This window comes from the organism of the source record quoted next, unplaced genomic scaffold (assembly GCF_019419815.1).
Source record: "Pyrus x bretschneideri cultivar Hongxiangsu unplaced genomic scaffold, Pyrus_bretschneideri_v1 Contig44, whole genome shotgun sequence".
NCBI classification, from domain to species: Eukaryota; Viridiplantae; Streptophyta; class Magnoliopsida; order Rosales; family Rosaceae; genus Pyrus; species Pyrus x bretschneideri.
The window spans coordinates 1,180,461-1,205,867 of NW_025999768.1; the positions used below are offsets into that span (position 1 = coordinate 1,180,461).

The following is a 25,407-nucleotide window of genomic DNA, read 5'->3' on the forward strand; positions in this document are numbered from 1 at the left end:
TGGTTAAATATGGAGAATTGACCAACACATGGTGAGAAATTCGATTAGATATATATATGTTTGCTTTTTTTTTTTTTTTTTTTTGGAAACATATATATATGTGAATGGTTTAAGGGACCAAATCTAATTGAGCTGTTCCACGGATGATCTGTGGGTCACATTTTATGTGTTGTGTGGTGGAAAGTGAGGCTGCTCCATTTGGAGTATGATTCTACATCCTCTTTTTTTCCTTTTCCTTTCTTCCTCTCCTATTTGAACAGTCACAGTTAAATCACGTTAATATTTTATATTAATTTTTTATAGAAAGAGAAAAACAAAATAGAGAATGTGAAAGGAGATGATGGAAGGGGATGGAAAGAGGAGAGGAAAAAATCCTAGTACGCTCCATTTTCTTAAACAGACATGTGAACTCATGCAATTACCGAAAACCTCATTTTGAGGTTTCTTTAAATTAAACATGTTATGCAGCTACTACTTAATATAACTGTTTAGTGGTATTCCCCTTCACTTGTAAGTGAGAGGTGTTAGGTTCGATTTTCGTTAGGCGAATTTAAATCACATTATTGTTAGCCCATTATGAGGCTAAGTCTACCCCTCCCTTTTAGTGTAGATAATATCATTTGTTCAAAAAAAAATATCATGCAACTTGTAAGTTAGAAGTTTTAGGTTCAAATTTTATCAATGGTGAGTTTTTGCTCCTCAGTTTTAGTGTAATTATATAATATTGTATATAAGAATTACATGTATGTCATTAATCATAATTCGATCATTACGGCTTTAACTCGTTGAAGACATAAAATTATTTCCAATAATGCTCTGTATTCTATAGAAAAATTTTAGCTAAAATTATCAAGAAGTTATTCTATGGGCTCTCTAAAAAAGTTATTTTCCAATCATACTCCCGACTTTAGAGAGTAGTAATGGCTATGAGTCAATATAGCTAATAGGAAATGCCCCTATGAGTCTTTTTGGAAATAGACTGTCCTGAGGAAAGATGGGTTGTCGTGACGAAGATACCAGCTGGCCTCCTTTTTAAAGAAAAAAAATAGTTAGTAGGAATTAATTATTTATTTAAAACAATTAGCAAGAATTGTAGAGCGCCACTAAGAGCTCATTTCTCCCTCCCTATATCTAGGACCTCCCAGATGAATCTCTATCTTAGAATGTAGATAGAGAGCATGATTGGAGTTAATTTGGCTAAAAATTCCTCTCTAAATTTTAGTTAAGAGCTCATTTAAAAAGTTCATTAGAGATGCTCTAATATTAATTTGTAAATTAAAAAATTCTTAGATGCTCCGAAGTACCTGTTAAAACACCTGGAGTTCTAAAACTTCGGGTACCCAAAAAATCCCTTGTAAATTAGGTCCTCGTCTTGAAATCATATTGATGAATCACATCTTTTACATAATTGAGACTATAATTGTATAGATATCTACCTAATAGAATATCGTCTTTATAAACGATGTACTTGACTATGTGATACGTATATCTAGTGCATGTTGCTGAATTTACAAAGTTTCAAGTTATATTTGTTTTTCTTCTGGCAAATTCATGATCTTGAGTTTGAGACGGGTGTTGGAAAATATAAAAAAATTAAAGTTTATATTTACTTAGAGGTTTTGTTTTATGTTATTTTATTAAAGGTCTAGGTTTCCCCTAGTCCTTGTGGACTAAGGTTTGTTTGATCTATTTTCTAGTATTGCTTCCCCGTACTATTATTATAAATACTTTCTTATGAAAAATAACAAAATAATTGAGTTTGTATTTAAGAATTATGAGATTGTAGAGAATTTTGAAATTTTAACACGTGGTATTGATTTAAGTTGGGGAGAAAAGTTAGTTCAATTTTTTTTTTTTTTTTTGAAGATTAGCGAGTGGCTTTGTCACGGCAATCCACTCTTTCGGAGGCTGGATACACTCACAAAGGCATTTCAGCTCTTCATGACTACCATCGTGCGATTCACCAGTGCCATGAATTAAACCATGTAAAATACATGCTTGAAATTTATCCTCAACCACTAGGGCACCCCACCATGGTTAAAAGTTAGTTTATTTGACTTATTCTAAATTATGAAATAACCATTAACCTATTTAGAAGATAATTACAAGCTCAGCTGATCTAAGTCAAGCTTTATCCCTGTGTCAAATAATGGAGCCCAAAACATGCTGGAGGGGAATTGTGGAAAGCGTTCATATTTGGTTTTGAAACAAAGAAGCGAATAATTAATCGAGACTGAAAGATAAATGAAAAAAAAAATTAAGAATGTCACATCCTGGCCTGGGCCCCTACCACACCCTCACGGTTTTGTTTTTAGGAATAAAACCATGTGAAATACATGCTTGAAATTTATCCTCAACCACTAAGCCACCCCACCATGGTTAAAAGTTAGTTTATTTGACTTATTCTAAATTATGAAATAACCATTCACCTATTTAGAAGATAATTACAAGCTCAGCTGATCTAAGTCAAGCTTTATCCCTGTGTCAAATAATGGAGCCCAAAACATGCTGGAGGGGAATTGTGGAAAGCGTTCATATTTGGTTTTGAAACAAAGAAGCGAATAATTAATCGAGACTGAAAGATAAATGAAAAAAAAAATTAAGAATGTCACGTCCCGCCCTGGGCCCCGACCACACCCTCACGATTTTGTTTTTGGAAACTCACACGAGAACTTCCCAGTAGGTCACCCATCCTGGGATTACTCTCGCGCTCTACTCACTTAACTTCGGAGTTTCGATGGAACCCGAAGCCAGTGAGCTCCCAAAAAGCCTAATGTTAGGTAGAGATGAGAATATACATATAAGGCTTACATGATCCACTCTCCTGGACGATGTGGGATGTTACAAAGAACACGTTGAATTCCAAAACGTCATTTTTGTGGTGTGCATGCAACGATTTCAACCATATCCATTTATTTAAATTAGAGTAACGCTAGGGAGACTAAGTTTGTAAACTAAATGAGGTGTCACAAATAAAAAATAAGCACGTTTATCAACGATTAAGTAATAATCCAATCACTAACTTTCATGTCATTTAGTTTACAAAATTTAATTTACAAATTGAATCTCTCTAACATTACTCTTTAAATTATATTCGTTAACCGATGCTTGAAGCTACCAACTGTGTAAAATGAAGCAGGATTAGTTTCCTTCCAAATCTCTCTTTCTTCCAATCTCTTCTTATTTGAACAGTTATAGTTAAGTTACGTTAATATTATTATAATATTAATTTGAAGATGAGGAGATTTGGAGGTGAGAAAATCATTTTCGGTACAAAATGCATCTCTAATTAGAAACATTATTATAATAAACACATGAGCAGCACTAAGTAGACTGCCTGTAATGTACATTATGACATTCAACTGCTTGAGTAAATTATACATGTCGTGAATCATATGATTAAAAACAATTATATCTACAATGGTTACATAATTTAATTGGGTAATATTAGGAAGATTAAATTTGAAAACAAAATTTGTAAACTAAATGATGTGTCACCAATAAGAATAAGCATGTTTATCAACGTGTAAATAATAAATCAATCATCAACTTCTATGTACTTTAATCTTTTTAAATTTTATCTACAAATTTAATCTCCTTAATATTACACAATTTAATTTATTTGGTATTTTCCTACATCAATTTGAAGATGGTGTGATTTCCGAGGGCCCTATTAATACTGTGCCATGTGTAACGTTGTCATCGGGCACTGACGTCCACAATTCTTACTTACCAATAATGTTAACATATATTTAGTAAACATACATATAATATTACATATTTCCTTTGACAATTTGACAAGAAATTCTTATTCAATATTCACAAAGAAAAACGTACAAGAAACTAGATTTTAGATTATGTAAACATACCATTCGTGTCATATGCAAATTGTGTATGTAATGTACCTTATAAAATTATGGCTTATTAATTTTGAAGTGTTTTTGAATGAGGCGTTTCATTCAAGCACATTTTCCATGATTATGTTCAATGATAGAATATTTAACATTGTTTGATGCACACCAATTGCTTATTTAAATAGTTACGTGATTTTTTAAACTCAAATATATTTTTCTTATTTAATCGATCTAAACAAAAGAAAAAAAAATCAATTACTCATGTGAAGTCACTTTTAGAATTTGTCTGCAACACTCAAAAAGAAGAAGGAAAAAAAAACCCTAAATTTTTTTTCAAAGTGCTTTTAACCTAATTTGGGTTAGAAAACCCAAAAAGAAAAGTCATAAACAACTTTTTACCAGGAGAATAAAAGGATTTTAATAGTAGTAAGGGTAGTGGGAAAATGGGGGAATATATATGTTAATTGGATTTGATTTGAGTGATGGAGTTAGTACAGTAATATAATAGTAAGAAAAAAAGAAAAAGAAAGACAAAGGGAAGTGGAGAGGGATGCAGGGAATATATGATATCTACTGTAGATTTGTAGGCACATGCAAACTTACATAGTGGATTACTCCGGACTATTTGCAAAGCAAAAGAAAAAGAAAGAAAAGGAGAGGTGAAACGATCTTTGGAAAACCCAGTGTTTGTTTTGCGTATGAAAAATGCTAATGTGATTCTTTTAAAAGAGAATTTTTTATAAATTTTTTGCTACTTTATATTTGTAGCACATTGTATTATGATGTTGGTATGAAAAGTAATGTTAAACTGTGAAATATTAGAGAATTTATAGAGAATCATATTATGAGAAAATCTCATTAGCATTTCTCTTTGTATCTTCAGGGATCGAAAATTGAAAACCTAATTCTACGAGAAATTTTTCGTGAACTTAAAATAATAAATAAACGACTGAATTGATATATTTTATTTTTAAAGTAAAATCAAGTTACAATACGTTGTAAAATCTGGCCAAGTCAACCATCCACCATTTCTATATCCATTCAAATCAGCCTTAATCCCATAGGATTTCCCAGAATTAAATAGTATTCCAATACAGCACATGGGGAGTTGCACCATAACTTCTCAACTGGTTAAGGATGTTAGGAAGGATAATTAAGAAAATTAAGTACGTTAATCAATTTAAATTTGTAAAATATGTGATGTTTTATTAATAAAAAAATAAATACATTACTTAAAATTTAAATAATAATTTAATTATTAATAACACATCATAGGATTTATAAATTTAGTTTAATAAATAACATCCTTAGCATTACTCGAGAAAAGCAAGTGACGAGGGATTATGGGTCGGGTTGGTGCGCGTACGTGTGTATGTGTGGGATTGATAATATTCTGTACAAAATTAAACTCTCCGTCTCTCCATAAACTTTTGTTGGATCAGTTAAAAATTCAAAAGAATCATCGATGATCTTGATAAAAGTTGATCCAATGTCACACTAGCTTTGCTGCTACTACTCTCATGCCATACTTAATCTTTTATAAGTATTTATCCGTTGACCACAGAAACGATCTTCAAAGCAAAATAACAACTCTTGTCAAATATTAATATATGAAATCACCTTTTATTTTCTGAAAAGAACATATGATCTTATCAATAGAATTTAGTTGTGTTCCTTTTGTTTTTTTTTTTCTCCACCAAAAAAGAATTAGCTGATGGTTTTATCTTGATAATATACTTTTTTACATACTGAAAAAACTTATAGAGACATTTTAGTCTTCTCTTGATGAGTGATGACTAGTTGTGTTCCTTTTTTATTGGGTTTATCTGCTACTTCTCGTGCTTATCACCCATGTAGACCTTTTTTTTTGTTTTCAAGTCCTTTTGGTTTGGAGAGACTTATATATTCCCTTTGAAATTTATACATTTTCTTGTTTTTTTTTTTTTTTGGAAGCATTTTCTTGTTATTATAATAAACTGCTATTGTTTCACTGCAAAGACAAAACGGAAAGTAAACAAAACCCTAATCATACTTCTAAATAAATTAAAGATGAATAGGTCCAAGATATTGCATGTATGGATCGAAAATTACTTATATATGCCATTGTAACAACTTATGGTTTTGGTTGATTATGCAGGGGGTGTGCTTTTATATATTGCTTTGATTTGCTGGTGACCCTATTTTTATATTGAGATGCATGATTGAGTAGTTAAACAAAACCCTATTTTTATATATGCTAGTAATAATTTTGTAGCCAAATGGTGAGCTAATTGGATTATAAAATACCCCATGAATCAATGTTTAAACCTGGGTCGGAGATCCTCTTATATTTTTTATGCAATACAAAAGTGCAAGAAGGGTCTAAAGGACTTGTATAAGGGCACAGCCGGAATATGGGGACCTTGGAAACTACAAAGCTCCTAACCCACATGTGGAGATGCTAGAGAATTCAACACTTGGCCTCTCCTCATTTTAGATATGAAAAAACTTTTTAGTGTGCCGGAAATACGGTTTAGTACATCGAGTATCATAATACACTTGGTTAGAAACTTAAAAAAAAAAAAATCAACCAATTATATTATGATATTTAGTATATCCGACCGTGTTCCCGATACATTAAAGAATCTCTCTTAAAATGCAAGTCTTGGAAATGAAGCATAATATTAATGCAGTTGTCCTCATTGTCTCCTCCTTAATCACAAAACCAACATACTCAGTGCTCTTATGATCTATCTTCGATATCATTTCTGAATTATGATCTTGTTTTCATTTAATAATAGATAATTGTGATTACCCTAATCTTCAATAATTTAAATTATAATAATTCACTGTACAATATGATCATTGTTTGGTGTGCTTTGATTGTGTTTATATTTGGAGCGGATTTCTCATTATAATTGGAATTCTTTCCCTTCCTGTATCTTCCAATCTGATTTGGGATTAAACGTCTTCAAGTTCGAAACAATCAATCTATATAATCGCTCAAAACATGCAACAAATATTCTCCCATGTCACAAAAAGTTACTAGAATACATTCATGAAAACTCGAACTTAAACTCGAATATAAACTGGATCCAACCTATCATACATTTCAAATTTATTGAGCCTAGCATTAAGCTTCCATATGAAAACTCGAATATAAACCCAATTCAACCTAATTATATTTCTCAAATGATTTGATTTTAAGGAAAACTAATGAAAAAGGCTTGAAAACTTTGAGTTTTAATGATAAGGACAAAATAAAGGGTAAAGTGAATAGTACCATGATTGACTTTTTAGGGTAAAAATGTGGTTTTTCGTTAAAGTGAACAATACTATAGATTTTTCGTTAAAACTCCCTTAATTTTAAACGTGTTCAAGTTAAAAACAATCAACTTATGCTCAAAAAATGCACTAATGTTTTCTCGTATGGTGAAAAATTATTACATGATACTGAAATTACAAATTAAGTTGAAACTCGAATCTAAACCCGATCCAACCCAATGATAGACAAGGAAACTAGTAGCATATGAATATAGACAAGCCTAAACCCCATAATATAGTGCCATATATATCTTTTCTTTACACGTGTTGGAAACTTTTTTAAATTGGCATATGACATTGAGAATATCTTGACTATAAAGTTTTTTGCTTAACAAATTCAAACTATACTAGTGATGATGTCATCTTCATGTTTAAATTATATAACTATATAACTATATATATATAGTTATATATATGGGTGTGTGTATATATTTATATCTCACCCATGCTTATGTTTGTTAATTAGCTACTCTGGTGTTGATGAATCTATTGAATTTGCTTTTTCTACCCAACAATGCCTTTTTTTTTTCCTTTTTTTTTTTTTTTTGTAAAGTTCACAACTTTATACTTTGCTTGCATGCATGCATGTGGTCACATTTCAATTTAATAAACGTTATACTTATTGGTCTAGTTGTTTATCATGTAACTTTGTTTCTCTCTGTTGATTTTCTGAGTGTTGAAAAGGTTTCGCATGATGCAGTTTAAGAAGTTCAATGCTTATATAACACAATGAAATAACTGGTTTCAAACTTGGGCTGATATTGCATATTATGTTAGAATGGGCAATTGGTTAGGATTATGGGAGAGTTTAAAGTGCAAGTAGCACTATTGGTTTGGATTTTACTTTGTACTGTGTTTGTTTTACTTTGGGCCTTTGTACTTCCTCAAAGAATCTGTCAATATTCTCATTAAATTATCACGTGACAACATTTTTAGGGGTATTTTTTGTTAAACCAACCCTTCACTTATTGAGGATATTTACATATTTTTTTACTGAAGGGCCAAAATGAATTTACGGTGAGCAAACTCAAGAACCACTTTTATCGATTTTCATTATCAGAGATCAAAATGAATAGTTATGCTAATGTCAGAAGCTGTTTTACCTAAAAACCAAAACAAACAAAAAAATTGTTCAACAAATTTTACCCTTCCGATGTGATCATAAAATGGACCAGCTAGCTTTAGCATGTATGGCCTAAATAGGCTTTGACCCTTTTGAGTCCATCCCATTAGTGAGTTTCGGCTCCGGCTTAAACGGCCCAACGCAGCAGATTGAAACCGGACCGGGCAGAGACTGCCTAATCTTTGGCAACGCGGACAGACGCCGTGCCACCACAAAAAAGATAAGGATTTAAAGCCCCACCTTTCAGTAGGCTCATATCATTCGCCAGCAGCATATAGATTGAATAAGCTTCACAGACTTGGGAACTCCAATTTGCCCAATTTTTTTTTTTCGAAGGTAAAAAATTCAGCTCCATTTACTAAATGGGTGTTTTAAATTCTCCTCCTTTCTGTGTTTCGATGAGTTTTCAGTAATGGGTTTTTGATTTTGTGTTGAATTTTTTGTTAGTTTTGATGGTTTTGCCTTTGGATATTATAATTTCTCTGTTTTTTTTTCCTCACTTTTTTGCTGGTTGTGTTCTGTTTGTAAATACTGGATTCTTGTAATGTTTGCTTGGTGTTCTTGTTTTACTTCAAGGTGTCATTGAAATGGAAGAGAAAGTTTGGTTCTTGTTTTTCAGTGATAGCGTACGGTAGTTATGAATGGACCCTGCAAACAGGATTGGGGGATTGGGATGATTGTTTGTCTGTTCAGTGTTTCGGTTTGATATGGATATAAATTAGTTCGAAATACGAGTGTTGATTTTGTTCAATAGTCAAATTTTTCGTTGCTCCACTGAACGTAATTAGGTAATCGACACGATAATTTTGGTGGAAGCTATCAAGTCTATATGTTTTAGCACTTGTAATGTGCTTTTGACGGAACTGTGGAAGGATGTATTCTCATGGATTGGGATGTTAGCAATTGTATATGTACTTTCGGTGGAAACATGAGAGGATGTATTCTCGTGGTTTCGGCTGTGTTAGCACTTGTAATGTATGTTTTGAAACAACATTCTCTGTACATGGAATTTTATGACTCAGGTGAACCAGGTGCATTTGAATTGATATGTTATCTCTATCTTTCTGCTCATAATGACACAACTTGCTCGATATCAGTATCATTTTGCGTTATTCCTAACAGTTTATTTTCATCGCACTTTGGATGAATCCTTCCGTTTCGTTTATCATTTTGATATGCTGTGCAGGTGTGCAAGGAATGAAAGTCTTATGCTAGCAGGACTCAACTTCTACTTTTTCAAGTCAACATGACGCCTGTAATTCCGTATTCTATAAGCAATGTCTTGCATATACCTGGAACTGCCTTTACTGCAAGAAAGAACAATTGTTTAACAAAATTCAGTTTTTCGAGGAAATCTGCAAGACATACTCTATCCCCACAGAGTTTTCTTTTACCTTTTTCGACCTCTATCAAATCTTTTCCATTGTACCACAGCAGGTGCCCCGTGCATCATAAATGTAGAATCCCTGTATCTGCCACAGGAACTGATGTAGCGGTTGAGGAAGCAGACTCACCAGTTGAAGATGCAGCTTCTGGTGAAGCCAAATCCCCTGAGGATAGTCCCAGCCCATCTCAAGATGCTCAACCAAAGCGTACAAAACCTGTTAGGAAAAGTGAGATGCCGCCTGTGAAGAATGAGGAGCTGGTTGTGGGTGCAACTTTTACTGGGAAAGTAAGATCAATCCAGCCATTTGGTGCTTTTATTGATTTTGGAGCTTTCACAGATGGACTCGTACATGTTTCACAATTGAGTGATAGTTACGTTAAGGACGTTGGAAGCATCGTTTCTGTTGGGCAAGAGGTGAAGGTGACATTAGTTGAAGCCAATCCGGAGACTGGGCGAATCTCTCTCACTATGCGTCAACGTGACGATGGCAGTAAGCCGCAGCAAAGGAAAGATGCTTCTGCTGGTAGTGATAGGGGTGGACCTGGTAGAAGGAGTGGCCCAAAGAAAGGCGATAGGAAAAATGAGGTGAGAAAAACTACGAAGTTTGAAAAGGGGCAGGACCTAGTGGGCACTGTAAAGAATTTTGGCAGGGCTGGTGCTTTTATATCTCTTCCTGAGGGGGAGGAAGGATTCCTCCCTACATCAGAGGAACCTGACGATGGATTTGCAAACGTCATGGGAGAGACCTCCCTGCAGCTTGGCCAAGAAATAAACGTCCGTGTCCTGCGTACTACAAGAGGACAAGTAACCTTGACAATGAAGAAAGAAGAAGATATTCTAAAGTCGGACTCGCAGGTCAGTCAGGGAGTAATCCACACTGCAACGAACCCATTCGTTCTGGCATTCCGCCAAAACAAGGATATTGCTTCTTTTTTGGATGAAAGAGAGAAAATAGAAAAAGCAGCTAAAGCAATTCCAAGCAGTGAGTCCGGTATTCCTGAAGTGTTGGATGAAAAAGCAAGCAGCGAGCAGGGAACTCTTGGTGTCCCTGCAGCGGTAGATGAAACTGTTGAAAATGGTGGTGCTTCTTCAGAGGACCAGGAAAGCCCAGTTTCTAGTACAATTGAAACACTAGAAACTACAGAACAAACCATAGAAAAAGAAGAGGTGAGTTCTGATATCTTGGCGCCTGAAGGGAGTACATCTACCACGGACGGAGTGGAAAATGCAAGCGCAGATTTGTCTAGTGAAATAGCTAATCACACGTCGGCTTCAGAAATTCCAACAGGCGAAGAGGTTATAGAGCCTCAAGTGGATGATACCATAGCAAAAGGTGAACTGCAACCACCTACTTCAGAGAGCGAAATTCCTTCTGCTGCACTAGAAACTACAGAACAAACCATAGAAAAAGAAGAGGTGAGTTCTGATATCTTGGCTCCTGAAGGGAGTATATCTACCACAGATGGAGTGGAAAATGCAAGTGCGGATTTGTCTGGTGAAATAGCTAATCACACATCGGCTTCAGAAATTCCAACAGGCGGAGAGGTTATAGAGGCTCAAGTAGATGATACCATAGCAAAAGTTGAACTGCAACCACCTACTTCAGAGAGCGAAATTCCTTCTGCTGCACTAACTGAAGAACCAAAAGGTTCATAACTAAGTTTTTTTATTTAAGTTTAGTATTTACATTCATTCAATTGAATGCCAAAATTTTGCTCCAAGTCTGAGATGGTAACAACAAACATAAGATGCCTATAATGTGCAAAATAATATGCTATTTTGTGACCAAATACGCTCAAACTTTGCATAATTTAACATTTAGATGTTGAAACACTCATGCTATAGAGACATATTGGTTTTTTTACAACAAAATTAAAATTTAAAAACACAGATGGAACAAAAAGTGATAGAACTTCTGATCCTTCTGAAGAATTAGCTGATGATGACATCGTTTTGACAGAAAGTGAGGCCACCAAAGTAGTAGAAGACCTAGCTGACAACATTACGGAGGAAGCTCAGATTCAAACATCTGCTGCTGAGAGTGAATTGCCGTCTATCACACAAGTGGAAGATGACAAAGTGGACAGTTCTCCCGAGAAGAATGGCAGTGTTTCTAATTCAAATGGACAATCTGACAATCCTTCCCCGAAGGAAAGTAAACCTAAAGGTTGTTTTGTCTTGCTCATTTTAATGCAATTCATAAAGTTCTACAGTAAACCAAGTAAACCAACGATTAGTAAAGGCCTGAAAACTGATGGCATGTGGTTCATGGAATATCATGTACAAGGAGATCCGAACACTTTTTGATTTCAAGATGAAAATTAAACCATTGAAAACTATGAGGATCTGGAGTAAATTCTAAGAAGAATATGTGTAGGATAGGGTAAAGGAATGAATGGTTATATTGATTTGTTGGGTTGAATAATATATTATATATATATACATTTATGTATACTGTTTTACTGTGCAACACCATGTTCCATCTGATGCTGAATAATGTTGCTAGTGGGTGAGCGAGGATGAATAAAATCCTCTTAAATATGTTGAAGGATTCTGTTAAGTCATTGATTTTCCATTTCACATTGCAATTGCGGTCTTCTATTACAAGATCTATCTGCCTGTAATTGTATGTTTTTATATGTGGAGTACAGCTACTATATCACCAGCCCTTGTAAAGCAGCTGCGTGAAGAAACAGGAGCTGGAATGATGGATTGCAAAAATGCTTTGTCAGAGACTGGCGGGGACATTGTTAAAGCTACGGAGTTCCTCAGAAAGAAAGGTTTAGCAAGTGCAGAAAAGAAAGCCAGCAGAGCCACTGCTGAAGGAAGAATAGGTTCATACATTCACGATAGCAGAATAGGCATCTTGCTAGAGGTAAACTGTGAGACAGATTTTGTTTCTCGGGGTGACATTTTCAAGGAGCTGGTTGATGATTTAGCCATGCAAGTGGCTGCATGCCCTCAAGTACAGTACCTTGCTACAGAAGATGTTCCTGAAGAGTTTGTGACCAAGGAAAGAGCAATTGAGATGCAGAAAGAAGATCTTTTGTCAAAGCCGGAGCAGATTAGATCAAAGATTGTTGACGGGAGGATAAGGAAGAGGCTTGAGGAGCTGGCATTGCTTGAGCAGCCTTTCATTAAGAATGATAAGGTGGTGGTGAAGGACTTGGTCAAACAAACCATTTCAACTATTGGAGAAAACATAAAAGTGAAGAGGTTTGTGCGCTACAATCTTGGAGAGGGCTTGGAGAAGAAGAGTCAGGATTTTGCTGCTGAAGTGGCTGCCCAAACTGCGGCAAAACCAGTGGCCACGGAAGTAAAAGAGCAGCCTGCTGTAGTGGAAGTCAAAGAAACTGTTGAGAAGTAAGCAACTGCTTTCCATCTGTCATGTCTTGCTTTTATATTAGAGTCTCTAATACGGGGTCATTAATATAATAAATTGAATTTTTATTATGTTACTGTGGTAAAAACGAGAGTTCCAACACATGCCAGTATGGATGTATATTTTGTGTACGTCGCTGATGTGTATTTAACAACATATTGCAGGGCACCAACTGTAGCCGTCTCTGCTGCTTTGGTTAAACAACTACGTGATGAAACTGGAGCAGGGATGATGGACTGCAAGAAAGCTCTCTCCGAAACTGGAGGGGACCTTGAGAAGGCACAAGAGTACCTGAGGAAGAAGGGTCTTTCTTCTGCTGAAAAGAAATCCAGCAGGCTTGCTGCTGAAGGCAGGATTGGATCCTACATTCATGACGCCCGCATTGGAGTTCTGATTGAAGTAAACTGCGAGACTGACTTTGTTGGTCGAAGTGAAAATTTCAAGGGGTTGGTTGATGATCTAGCAATGCAAGTTGTGGCCTGCCCGCAGGTGCAATATGTATCCATCGAAGACATTCCAGAGAGCATAGTGAACAAGGAAAAAGAGCTTGAGAGGCAGAGGGAGGACCTTCTTTCAAAACCCGAGAACATTAGAGAGAGAATCGTGGAGGGGAGGATCTCAAAGAGGCTTGGGGAGCTGGCTCTTTTAGAGCAAGCTTTCATTAAAGATGACAGTATTTTGGTGAAGGACCTAGTGAAGCAGACTGTTGCTGCTCTCGGTGAGAACATAAAAGTTCGCAGGTTTGTTCGGTTCACTCTTGGGGAGGCAGTTGAGACGGTTGAGGACACAGAAGCTGAAGCATGAAGAAAAGATAAAAACTTCGGGTTAGAATGGAGCCGAAGAAAGGATAGAAAGGTTGGCGAAACTAATTTTAGACGGAAAGAGAGAGTTTTGTTTTGGTTTTAGTCTCCATCTGCAGCTTAGGGCTGATCGATGTGTTGCACGGTCGGAAAGAGACTTTTTTTGTTGTACCAGTGATGGAAATACAGTTCTGTTGAGGCATTTTGAAACAAAAAAGTGTATAATCTTTACATGAGACTAAAATCTCTTTATAAAATGCAAGGAGCTTGTAGCTGAGTTGTTCGATAAGAATTTCACCTCCTGCGCTCGGGGTTTTGAGTTCGAGTCTCCATCTCCAATATCGTTTAAATCAGAATTGATAATGCTCCTGATCCAATTTAAGAACAAGATTACGGATCTAATCAATGTGATGGAAACTTTTGAATCTCATCGCCGAATTTCAACGTGCCACTAGACTTGGAAGATTACAATCTAAAGGGTGAAGAATTTTGTTCAACTGTTACGGAAGGTAACAAGAAATCCAATAAAATTTGACGAAAACAGAACAAATTCCTACATCAACTTTTACATGCGTGTTTGTTCACCTATTATACAACTTACGTGACCTCTGGCCGAAAAATTAAAATGCACCATATATCATCTCGATGGGGTGCTAGATACTCTTGGGAACGAATCGCCACAAGTCCACGGCAATATCCACCTCCCTTTTCTTGTGAAATTTGTACAGCTGTGGTACATCGTATCGAAGCTGACAAACAAAGAAGACGATAACTTTAATATCACGTCAACAACAAAAGCATGCGCACTGATGTCTTTAAACAGATGATCACAGTGACGCAATGACAATTTGAAGATAACTGTAGTTACCCACCTCACATATAACTTCAGCACTGCTCGCATTGAAGTTCTGCAAGGCTGCCCTTTTCACATGCTGCAATTTACCACAAGGGAAGTGATCTCATCATGTGGTCACAGTAAAAAACCCTCCAAACTAAAGGTATCAGAAAGTAAATTATAACTGCATGTCAACGCAAGATGTGTGTAAGTGATTTACATCTCTCGTGGAAGTCTTGTGCAAGGAATAAACTGCTTGAGAAGCAATCTGACAAACGAAACAATATGAGGAAACATTTAGAACAAACAAGATAGAAGATTTCAACTTAACCTGACCCAGCATAGTAACTGCTACCAACCACATTACATGACAAAAGAAAATCAGAGATCAGCTGATGCACTTACCTTCAAGGCTACTGAGAGGAAATCCATGTCAGCACCCTTAATCCGAGTTCCAAATGGAGGATTCATTACGACAGTATCAACAACGCTACCTATATTAAGGATAAAGACCATTAGATGAAGATAGAATTTGAAGGTTTATGACTCCAATTGAAACATGAAATTCTAAAAAACGCATAACAGATATCACATAGATATTCACAAAACATGTAACTTTGAAGGGAGAAAGGAGCCAAAATTTCACTAAAGACTGTATCAAACATAAAAGAATCAACACGTGTGCTTACATATAAATTGTTTCCGCTACAAATACATACGTAAAAAGGCCACTGAACAGTAGGGTTCTCTTACCTCTCCATCCTAAGTTCTTAATGTTGCACTGAATAAAATCCATGTCCAACTGTGGGATTACCAACAGAACAATATATTAGACGATCAGCAGCAATGCACAAAATGATTCAATACAGCAAATTGTCGGAGCTATTTTCATCCATGAAATGCCTATTTCTATTAAAGACAAATATGTAATTACTAGCCAAAGCCATATACTGCATACAATCGATTATATGAATACATCTTCGAAGCAGAGCAAACCATAAAAACTATGAACATCACTACCGTAGAATTCATGGAAGTAACAGTACCTCAAGATCCTCGGCATTTTCCGCTGCTATTTCAAGCGACTGAGCATCGATGTCAATGCCAATCACCTGTCTGTTCAAAGCAAGAACACATTAAACCGAAAAAAATGAACACAAAATTCACAAACTTGATCGGTAATACCCATCAATTTCGAATTTTCGACTAACAAAGTTAAAGGGGCTGTCGAAATTCAACTAATACTCAAGTAAAAACCACAAAAGATGAAACTCACTCCGCGCCCAACAGTGCAGCTGCAACACCCAATGTGCCGCAACCGCAACCGAAATCAGCCACTACCTTCCCACTCACGTCTCCGAATGAATTCTCCGCCTAATCAATCGAAAACCCACGTTACCAACGGGACGAAATAAACCCCAAATTCAAGAATTTAGCAGAATAATCAAAACTTTAAACAAAAAGTCAGAGACTTTGAGAAGAACCAATGAGCTAGTTAATTAATTTAGCCTATGAAATTTCAGAGAAACAAAAAGGAGGGAATAAGGAGCAGAGCAATTACAGTGAAGAGCATGCGAGAAGCAATGTGGGGTCCAGTTGGGTATTGCTCCAGCTCCACCTGCAGTGAAGAAGAATATCCATCAGTATTCAGTTTCCGTGTGTTTGAGAGAGAGAGAGAGAGAGAGAGAGAGAGAGAGAGAGGGACCCTTGGATTGGAGAACTGTTGGAGACCGCCAAGGTGGCCTTCCAACTGCTTCAGCTTCATCTTTCGCTTTGAAGGGACGAAACGCCGGGGAGAAGCGAAGATTCCACCTTCCCAAAGGTTACTCGTCCCCACACTGTTTTTCCCCTTTTATTTCTTCCCTATAAACCCTAATTTTAACGATTTTCCAAGAGAATTATTAAAATGTGATGTAATTCAATTCTATTCTTTTAAAATGACCATGATTAGGAACGAGGAAATTTAAGGTAAAGTATAGTGACCGCAATTGAAGATAAGATGTTAAGGTAATTTGGATATGTGAAACAAAGACCTACAAATACTCCAGTTAAAAAATACGACAAAGATTCAGAGAAACAAGATAGAGATAGAAGACCTAGGAAGATTTGTAAAAAGAAAAACTTAAAAAAAAAAAAATGAAATATTTGGAGTTAATAGAAGACTTGACGTAAAACCAAGCGCAACAGCTTTCTAGAATTCATATAGCCGATCCACTTAATGAGATAAGACTTTGTTGTTATTGATGATAAAGTTCAGTTCTTTTATATCTTAAAATATGATACCTTGTTGACGGAATTTTTTTTATTAATCCTTCTCATTTTTCTTGTAAAATTTTATTTTGACCTCACAAGCACCTAGGATTAATTAGCTTTATTTATTTATTTAGCTAGTTTGTAAGTTTTATAGAAGTACATATATTACTTTAGGATTAACTTTTATAAATTTTATAAGGTTTAAATTCTACAACGGTCTCTGTGTTTGGAGTTTGGACACCAACACGCGGTGTTACCAATTCCTCAGTTCAATCTTTTGGTTGTTATTTGCGAGAAGAGTGATTGTAATACCGGCGGTGTTACCAATTCATCCGTGCTACCAATCCCGAGTCCAAACACAGTGACCCTAAACCCTGAAATATAAACATATCATACCCTCGTATTATAATACGTGAATTAATAACATCATCGATCATGATCAGTGAGGCGGTCATACTCAAACTTACCCTTTTTTGGCAAGTCTTGCAATACAGGCTACAAAGCAAAACCAAACTAGTATTCCAATACCGCAGTTAATTCCACTGCTTTATGTAGAGACATGGTCCTGATGGAGTTGCCATGGCAAACAAACCATTTTTCATACACAATACAATTACTTCAAGTAGCCAACTATCAGAAATACAGGAGAGAAAGGGGAAGAGAGAGAGAGAGAGAGAGAGAGAGAGAGAGAACTAATTAAACTAGACCAGTTTGCAGAAACATATTTCCTACTAGAATGTCATATTTTGTTACACTAAATATTCAATATTTTAGAAGCAAAAGTTGATAAGAAACAGAGTGCCCGATTTTGCGAACCGTTCAGTGCCCTTCACCCCGATCATAACAGCAGCTCCCTCCGACCTCATTTGCTTAGAGTATTTGATCCATTCATGGTTGATGAGATGGCGCTAATTACCATTTTTGCACTTCTGCATGGCCCTTGGGGCTATAAAAAATAGATAGAAAAACATGAGGATAATGGTAGCTAAGGATTTCATTTCGCAAACAAAAGCCAAAATCACCATGCCATCATGAAATTTTTCGGTATTCTGTCCGTGCAAGAATACAACTTAGAAAGATTAAAACCGATCTTCATAGTGATAGACATGAAAAGAAATGAATTAGATGGAAAAAAATGGATCACCGAAGATACCTAGACCAATAGCCTCTGAACTCTTCATGATCCTCATCCTCTTACACGAGTCGGTGAACATTCTAGAAGAACAAACAGTCACAAAACTAAGATGCGATCCTCAATTAAGTAAACATTCTTGCATGGAGAAACCTCCTTTGAAAAGCTATTCTATTTGCCTATTTGGTACTATTGTATGTTTCTTGGAATATGAACATGTAATTTGCAAATTGTGTGAAAAAATCACTTACTCCCAGGGAACATCACCAACTAGCATCCAATCACCATCCTTGTCTTCATAGGTGAGGACATATTCAGCACCATGTAGGAGATCCATCAATCGACTCTCGCTCAATCCATCTCTTGAAGCTCCATGTGAGCCACATTGACCTGAACAAGTTTTCAATTAAAAGATAAAATAAATAAATCGGAATTTGTTTCAAGTTAGATCAGGATTTATTCTTGTCTTAGTTGTCTACATGTATCGAAATATCAACTAGTTGAATTACTTATACCCAGAGACATGCAAACATTCGACCCAACTCTTGTAACGAATTTACAGTTCTGATATTCCAACTAAAGAAGGAACAAAACAACTTTCTTGTTAAGGTAAACATTCTTCAATTGTTCTCGATATCTGATCCTAGCTTCTTAAAGATGATTTGAATCACATAATACTACTGCCGGAAGGGGAAATTTACGGCAGGTGAACATGGACAGAGGATGAGTTATAAAGATAAACTACCAATTGTGAAGCAGCTGAACATCTTTTCCAGAGCTAGAGATAAATCCAGATAGCTGCCATAGGTTTTGAGATCAACTTTCCTCAGGTACGGTGCACCATCCATGCTGACCTTAACATACAGACACCCTGCTCCCATCTTGCCTTCTGCATCATCATCATTTTTCGAAGGAACGGAAGCCATTGAATTCTTCCTAAAAGAACGAATTGGTGGCCATCCTACAACCTGTGCCCTGTAACACACGACATAAAACAAGTTAGAATTTACAAAGAATATCTTAAATAAGATTTGCTATAACTTCGCACTATCCAATCTACGACTATATAAAGTACATAACGGTGCAATTTTGGGTCGAGAAGTCCAGAAAGCAGTAAATTCAAAACAATGAAACCAAGCTAACAGATTAAAGCCTTGGCTGGCAGCCTTGCACAGACGAAAAACTCTTACTGTTCTGAGGCAAATTTAAAAACATACGTGCAACGAAACAATTGAAATTAACACAATCTTATGCCCTTCTTCCAAACATGGAAAGGGAACTTTTGAGCAACATGAGAAATGTAACAACCAATGTACAAAATAAAGTGCATGCAAAACCAACTCTTCAATTCAACCTGAACAGACAAAGAAAATCCCCACAATTTTCTCTAGTACTACTAATTAATAAGATAAGAACAAAAATTAAAACCCATCAGAAATATAATACCACAATTCAGCAAACAAAATATTCATCTTTCTGCAGAAAATTTCTCTAAAGGTAAAAGAAAGATGAAAAGGGCAGAGGAAGAAAACAAATTACTTTGCAGCAGGGGCAGTAGACCCAGCAGACCCTTGGGGTTTCTTCTCATGCAATGGCTTTGGAGATTGCTGGACACCATCTTTCACAGCAGAGCCAGCTAAACCGGTTGGTTGATTGCTGGGTTCACACCCAGCAGCAAGAGCTTTCCCAGCATTCACACCTCTAGGAGAGAGCAAGTTCCCACCTTTGCCCAACTCCACCGCAGATCCACCACTCACAGAGAAAACCCACTTTCCAGAAGCTCCATCAATGGCGTCTGAGAAGCCCCTCTTGGCCCCAGACACCAACCCCTTAACCCCACAGACTGAAAACCCAGCAGCCTTCTCCTCCACCCCACCACCACCGCCGCCGCCGCTGTCTCTCTCCGGAGACCGAGAGCCAGGCAAACCCAGCCTCAGCTCAGTGGCTTTGAGGTTCAAAGCAGCAGACTTGGTAGAGGTTTCCATTGAAGGAGATAAGCCTATGTAATCATGTTCCAAAGATATAGACATCAAAATATATCAACCCAGAAAGCATTAAATGGATTTAAAACCAGAGAAATTAAAAGTTGCGAGCTTTTCTTTCAGATTAAATTGGTGTTTTGGAGAAGAAGATGAAGAAAATGAGAAGCTTTTTTGGGGTTTTGCTGCTCTCTCTCTCTCCTGTTTGTATATAAAATACACACTTTCTCTCTCAGTACTGAGTACTCTGCAACAGAGAAAATCAATAAAATAAAGAATTATAAATAAATTTAAAAAGCAGGGAAAATGTGGGAATTATTAAATTAAAATTTAATAGACAGCTTTTCTTTTTGGTCGATTATTAAATAGACAGCTTGAGAAATAAAAAGTGCCAACCTTTGGGTTTGGCTTTTTTTAACAATAATAATATAAACTATAATGTTTTTTATTCATATTTCCCCCCAAACTTTTGATGTTTACTCAATTTGGTCTTTTAACTTTATTTTGTCTTAAATTAGTTCTTAAACTTCTGTGTATACCTAATAATAAAATGATTTTTATCACAAAAGTTGATAGAATAGCATGTGATTACTTTATGAATATCTACTTGCTCTAATGCTCACTATTTACTAGCACACGACCACTTTTGTATAATGAAACATACCAAACCAACCAACTCAAATCAATCAGCTGGTTTGTATGTTTTACCTCTAGAAAATTGAAGATAGAATTTAAGCACTTAGTTTGCTCGAAACAAAACACAACCAAATTGAATAACTACAAAAAATTATGGCAACTTTTATAATTACCATCACTATAACATTATTGTTCTTTTTTTTTTTTTTTTCATAATCTCTATCGACCTCATTTACCACATTTTATAAATATTTAAGACGAAAAAGTCTGAGGACCAAAGTGAAACCAGTCCTAAATTTCAGGGGACAAATTAATAATAACTAAATTATAATTTTCTATAAGAACCTTTTTTGGGGGCAACCAGTCCGACAGGTCACAGAAAGTTCCCGGCAAACTTTCCTTTTCTATTATTTATTCCAATTTTATATTATTCTTCAATTTTTTTTTTATTATTCTCCAATATTAAAATAAAAAAATATTCTCAAAAATAATAGAAAAATTGGTATTCGCGCAGTGAACGTGTGGCCGGCAATGGGAAATTACGGAAAGGGACGGGACTGGAAAAAACAGTCGGAATTTTCAAGGCGGATAGGGAAATCCCGGGCGGGGGGGATTGTTTTGGCGGATACGGTGTTTGGATTGCGGGAAAGAAAGGGAAAAGTCGGGTGGGAAAGTGAGAGAATTTGTGAGAAAGCTGACACCGATGGAGATGCTCGAAACGACCAATTGGACAAAAAAAAATTAAAAAAAAAGGAAAAAGACGGCAGTTTGATGAATTGGGAAGAGAGTTAGGTTGATGGGGAAGTGACTTTCTGTGATTTGTGTTTGTACGTCCCGACAGCTAGCGGTCGTTTGGATGCCCGGAAAATTTTGAAAATTTTCCCGGAAAATTTTGACGGGAGAGACGGATGGCTGAAAAGAAAGCACACTCATTTTTACCGGAAAAAACAGCACATAGACAAAAGAAAAAACAATAAATGTTTCTTTTTGGATTTTCAATGTCACCAGTTAATCTGCTAACCAAGAAAAAATATTAGAAAAAGTAATTGAAACGAATTTTTGTTTCTTTTTTGGTTGCGGGATATTTTATCCAGTGGAACGAGTATGTTAGTTATTTAAATAGTTAGTTATTAGAAAACTAACGGGATTTATCAACAATTTTTTTTTTTTGTTAAAAACAAATATCATCTTATAAAAAGGTCTTCAATTCTATAAGGCTTATTTTGTCACTTAATATTATACAAGCTCAATTTCTATCTCATTTTTTCTTGTAACATGAATGTCACATCCCGGTCTGGGGGGATCACTTCCTGAGTCTGCTCCATCACCGTAGTACGATATTGTCCGTTTTGGACTCCGACCACGCCCTCCCGGTTTTGTTTATGGGAATTCAGATGAGAATTTCCTGATGAGTCACCCATCTTGGGAATGCTCTCGCGCGCTACTCGCTAACTTCGGAGTTCCCATGGAATCCAAAGCCAGTGAGCTCCCAAAAAGTCTCATGCTAGGTAGAGATGAGAATATACATATAATGATCACTCCCCTAGGCGATGTGGGATCCTACAGTGAAACTCTATCTCATTTTTTCTCATAACTTGAAACTTTGTTAACAAATCATTAAAATGGTTTAAGTGGTATAAATAAGACATATTGTTGTTGAACCAACATTTTTATTTTACTTGTATTGACAAAAGAATTTTTAATTAATACACTTATGTGACTTACATCTTAGTAACAGATTGGTTTTATTTGTGTCGCATAAACTATTTTGATGTATTTATGATAGAATTTGACAATAGAAGGGAAAATGAGACTCAAATTGAGTTTTAGAATACTAAGCGGTCAATGATGGAGTTAGAAATTTTTTACCGGTTGGGTTAGCTTAAAGATTTAAATCTTTATAAACAAAAAAACTTGATACTATATTTTTCACTGTATCAGCTAGTTTAGGAAAATTTTCACAAGGCAAGCTAAGAATTTTCGTTATTAAACAAATATGTTAAAATTCAAACAAATCCAAACTTGTATATGTACAAAAAGGGATGAGAAAAAGAATGTAAGAAAAAGAGACAGTTGTAAACTATATTATATAATTAAACCAAGAAAATTCGGATTATTGACTAAATATATGGTGGATTATATTGGAAAATCAATAAAAATTACATGTAAAATTTTATTTTTAACCGAAAGTTACGTGGGCTATAGCACAGGGTAGCCCTTAACGTGGCTCCGCCAATGTAAGTGGTAAGACTTGAGTTTTAAAGAGTTAGTAAAACTCAAGTTAAATTTTAGAGAGATTAGAGAAATGTAATTTAACCTCATACTATTACAAAGTAATTCACGTATATTAATTATCAAAATTGGGTGCAAAAATGCACATTGCAAAAATACTATATATATTGTTCGAACCAATTTAACTAAATCCCAAAATGCGACATTTTGTACTCGTACATTTCTTTTTTTTTTGGTAAAAAAAAAAATTTCAAATATGTGCGTATCCCGTCAAGCAAATTGGATATTTTAGTAGAGGAAGTGATTGGACGGCACTAAAGTTTGCACGGTTACAAAGAAGATGGGTTGGTGGGGGACAAACGGCGTTACGCTTGTGGTGTCCCTGTGGATGCCACTACACATTAAAGCAACCGGCAACCCCTTCGCAACAGGTCCCGCTCAATTTTTATCTATTTTTATTTAATTTTTTTTTTCCAAATGACCTTTTATCATAATTGAATCATTGCATAACGATATGGATTCAAATTTCATCGTCAGCTAATCTAAACATTTCTAATTTCTTCATTATTTTTCTGGTAAATATAAATATTAATTTTGGGTAAAGATCAATTTTCTGTTTTGCTTTCCTTCTAACCTTTGCATGCAAGGAATTTCATTGATTTTGAAACCAGTAAATTTCAACGATCAGTATCTGTTTTGAAGTAACCATATATTTCCATTAACATGTATAATTTTGTCCTGGATCACATTGTACGACACTATAATAATTTGGTATTAAACTTACGATCCACAAAAATTCAAGCTCAAAACTTTTCATTTAAAAGTAAAGGGGAATAGCATTAGGTTACAGTGTTAAATGACATTTTTTTATTTCTATCATATTAAAAAGAATCCATGATTTTATTCATGATAGAACCCCTTTTTGTGAATTGAGATACACTCCAAATCTCTGAGTCAGAAGCCCATAGACAAAGAGATCTACACTACTCAATTTCAATAATACAGCCCCCATTAGTCATCTCACTAACCCACTTCACAAAAATAAAAATAAAACTTGAACTATCCGGTCTCCTTCTCTCTCTTGAATGATCTGAATCTCTCGGTCCGCTAGCTCTGAACATAAAAATCTAGAGTGGATCTCATCCTCCTTTTTTGTAACTTTTTTTTTTTTTTTTGAACAATAGTTTTTGTAACACTTTGAGATTGAAGTTTTGTGTTGTGGGGTCACCAAATAATGGAGTGGAAGTTGCAATCTATTTATGTTCTAATCCAAACTTATCCGGAAGTTGAAAAGCAGAATTTCTTCAACTTCATCCCAAGCATTGGAATTTTGTCAACAATTAGGATAATTCTAATTTTTGATACTCTAACTGGTGTTGATGATGATATATCATGCTAAAGCACTTACTAATGAAGAAATAAACACCATAATGTAAACCCGAATTTCTACTTCACCTATTCCTCAAAATATTATCTTTTCAAAATTTCTGCTTTATTCTAAATAATTATTCTTTCCGCTTTTATATCTCCCTATATAATATAATAACCCCCTTCTCATTTCTTGAGTACAATTTCTCTTTAAATTTTTACAACAGATGGACATGTGATAACTTTTTTGAAACGTTAATAAAATTTTTTAACTGGGAGGAAACATGTTTTGTAGTTGTAATAATTTCACATTTTCTTTTTTCAAAATGATGAACGTGTTGAAAGGAAATCTCACAAAGAGGACCCACAGTACTAGGTGGGCCTCAAGTACCAAACTTGTTGCCTCTTGTTGGTGGGCCTCCATAGGCTTTGGCAGGAGTGTGGTTTTAAAGAGCAGTGTTGGAAAAACGATAGTGGTTTCCAAGCAGCCAAAGCAATCTCCACTCCCTTTCAAGTTTTAATCACAATGCCTTTGGCTTCACATCCGTAAAGCGCTGTTTACGTGATTAAAAGTGTTTATCTTGCACTTCACAAACAGCGATTAAGAGTGTTTATCTTGCACTTCACATGATTAAGAGCGTCTGCTTGTCCACTGAACGACTCGTGTTCGAATCTCTCTTCCTTAACACCGCTTGTATCAAAAACTGCACATGAATCACATCCCTGGTGAGATGTGATATACTGTGCTTTTCTCTTGGTGTTTGGCCAAGCTCAACTGGTGAAGTGAACTATCTCCATATATTTGGTGGTGATTGACAGGTTGCGGGTCCACAGTGCCCTGCACTTTTGCTACAGTGACCCATGAGATAAGGTATATCTAGGCCCACCACCAATATGAGGGATTCTAATCTTTCTCCTCAATACTCAAATTCTAGGGCATCAGTATTTCGGATGGTGGACACAACCGCATGTCATGATCATCACAGTTTTGAATCCTTTTAGTGCCATGGTCAGTCAATCTTAATATTGTGCAGCAACAATAACAAGAAGAACTTTCATGCACTTGAGGCGGTACAATAACGGTATATTGAGTTAATGATATATTTTCATGCACTTGACGAAC

At 35.7% G+C, this 25,407-nt stretch overlaps 3 protein-coding genes across 3 annotated transcripts; 1 reads left to right on the plus strand and 2 right to left on the minus strand.

Annotated features, from left to right (window-relative positions):
* The first annotated feature begins 8,460 nt into the window (after nucleotides 1-8,460).
* On the plus strand, nucleotides 8,461-14,138 carry LOC103929395 (polyprotein of EF-Ts, chloroplastic-like). Its single transcript, XM_048567260.1, has 5 exons — nucleotides 8,461-8,616; nucleotides 9,467-11,315; nucleotides 11,628-11,834; nucleotides 12,319-13,030; nucleotides 13,214-14,138. Exons 2-5 carry the CDS (start codon nucleotides 9,527-9,529, stop codon nucleotides 13,851-13,853), a joined length of 3,348 nt encoding a protein of 1,115 aa, XP_048423217.1. The 5' UTR covers nucleotides 8,461-8,616; nucleotides 9,467-9,526; the 3' UTR covers nucleotides 13,854-14,138.
* Nucleotides 14,139-14,276: 138 nt separating this feature from the next.
* LOC103929397 (rRNA N6-adenosine-methyltransferase METTL5) lies at nucleotides 14,277-16,551 on the minus strand. The gene is made up of 9 exons (XM_009338582.3): nucleotides 16,390-16,551; nucleotides 16,246-16,302; nucleotides 15,961-16,058; nucleotides 15,731-15,800; nucleotides 15,438-15,486; nucleotides 15,090-15,178; nucleotides 14,905-14,952; nucleotides 14,722-14,781; nucleotides 14,277-14,598 (listed from the first exon to the last, which is right to left on the minus strand). Exons 1-9 carry the CDS (start codon nucleotides 16,447-16,449, stop codon nucleotides 14,503-14,505), a joined length of 627 nt encoding a protein of 208 aa, XP_009336857.1. The 5' UTR covers nucleotides 16,450-16,551; the 3' UTR covers nucleotides 14,277-14,502.
* Nucleotides 16,552-17,433: 882 nt separating this feature from the next.
* On the minus strand, nucleotides 17,434-20,291 carry LOC103929398 (auxin-responsive protein IAA27). The gene is made up of 5 exons (XM_009338583.2): nucleotides 19,609-20,291; nucleotides 18,815-19,044; nucleotides 18,321-18,459; nucleotides 18,091-18,152; nucleotides 17,434-17,883 (listed from the first exon to the last, which is right to left on the minus strand). The coding sequence occupies exons 1-5, from the start codon at nucleotides 20,097-20,099 to the stop codon at nucleotides 17,846-17,848; spliced, it is 960 nt and encodes a 319-aa protein (XP_009336858.2). The 5' UTR covers nucleotides 20,100-20,291; the 3' UTR covers nucleotides 17,434-17,845.
* Nucleotides 20,292-25,407: the final 5,116 nt, after the last annotated feature.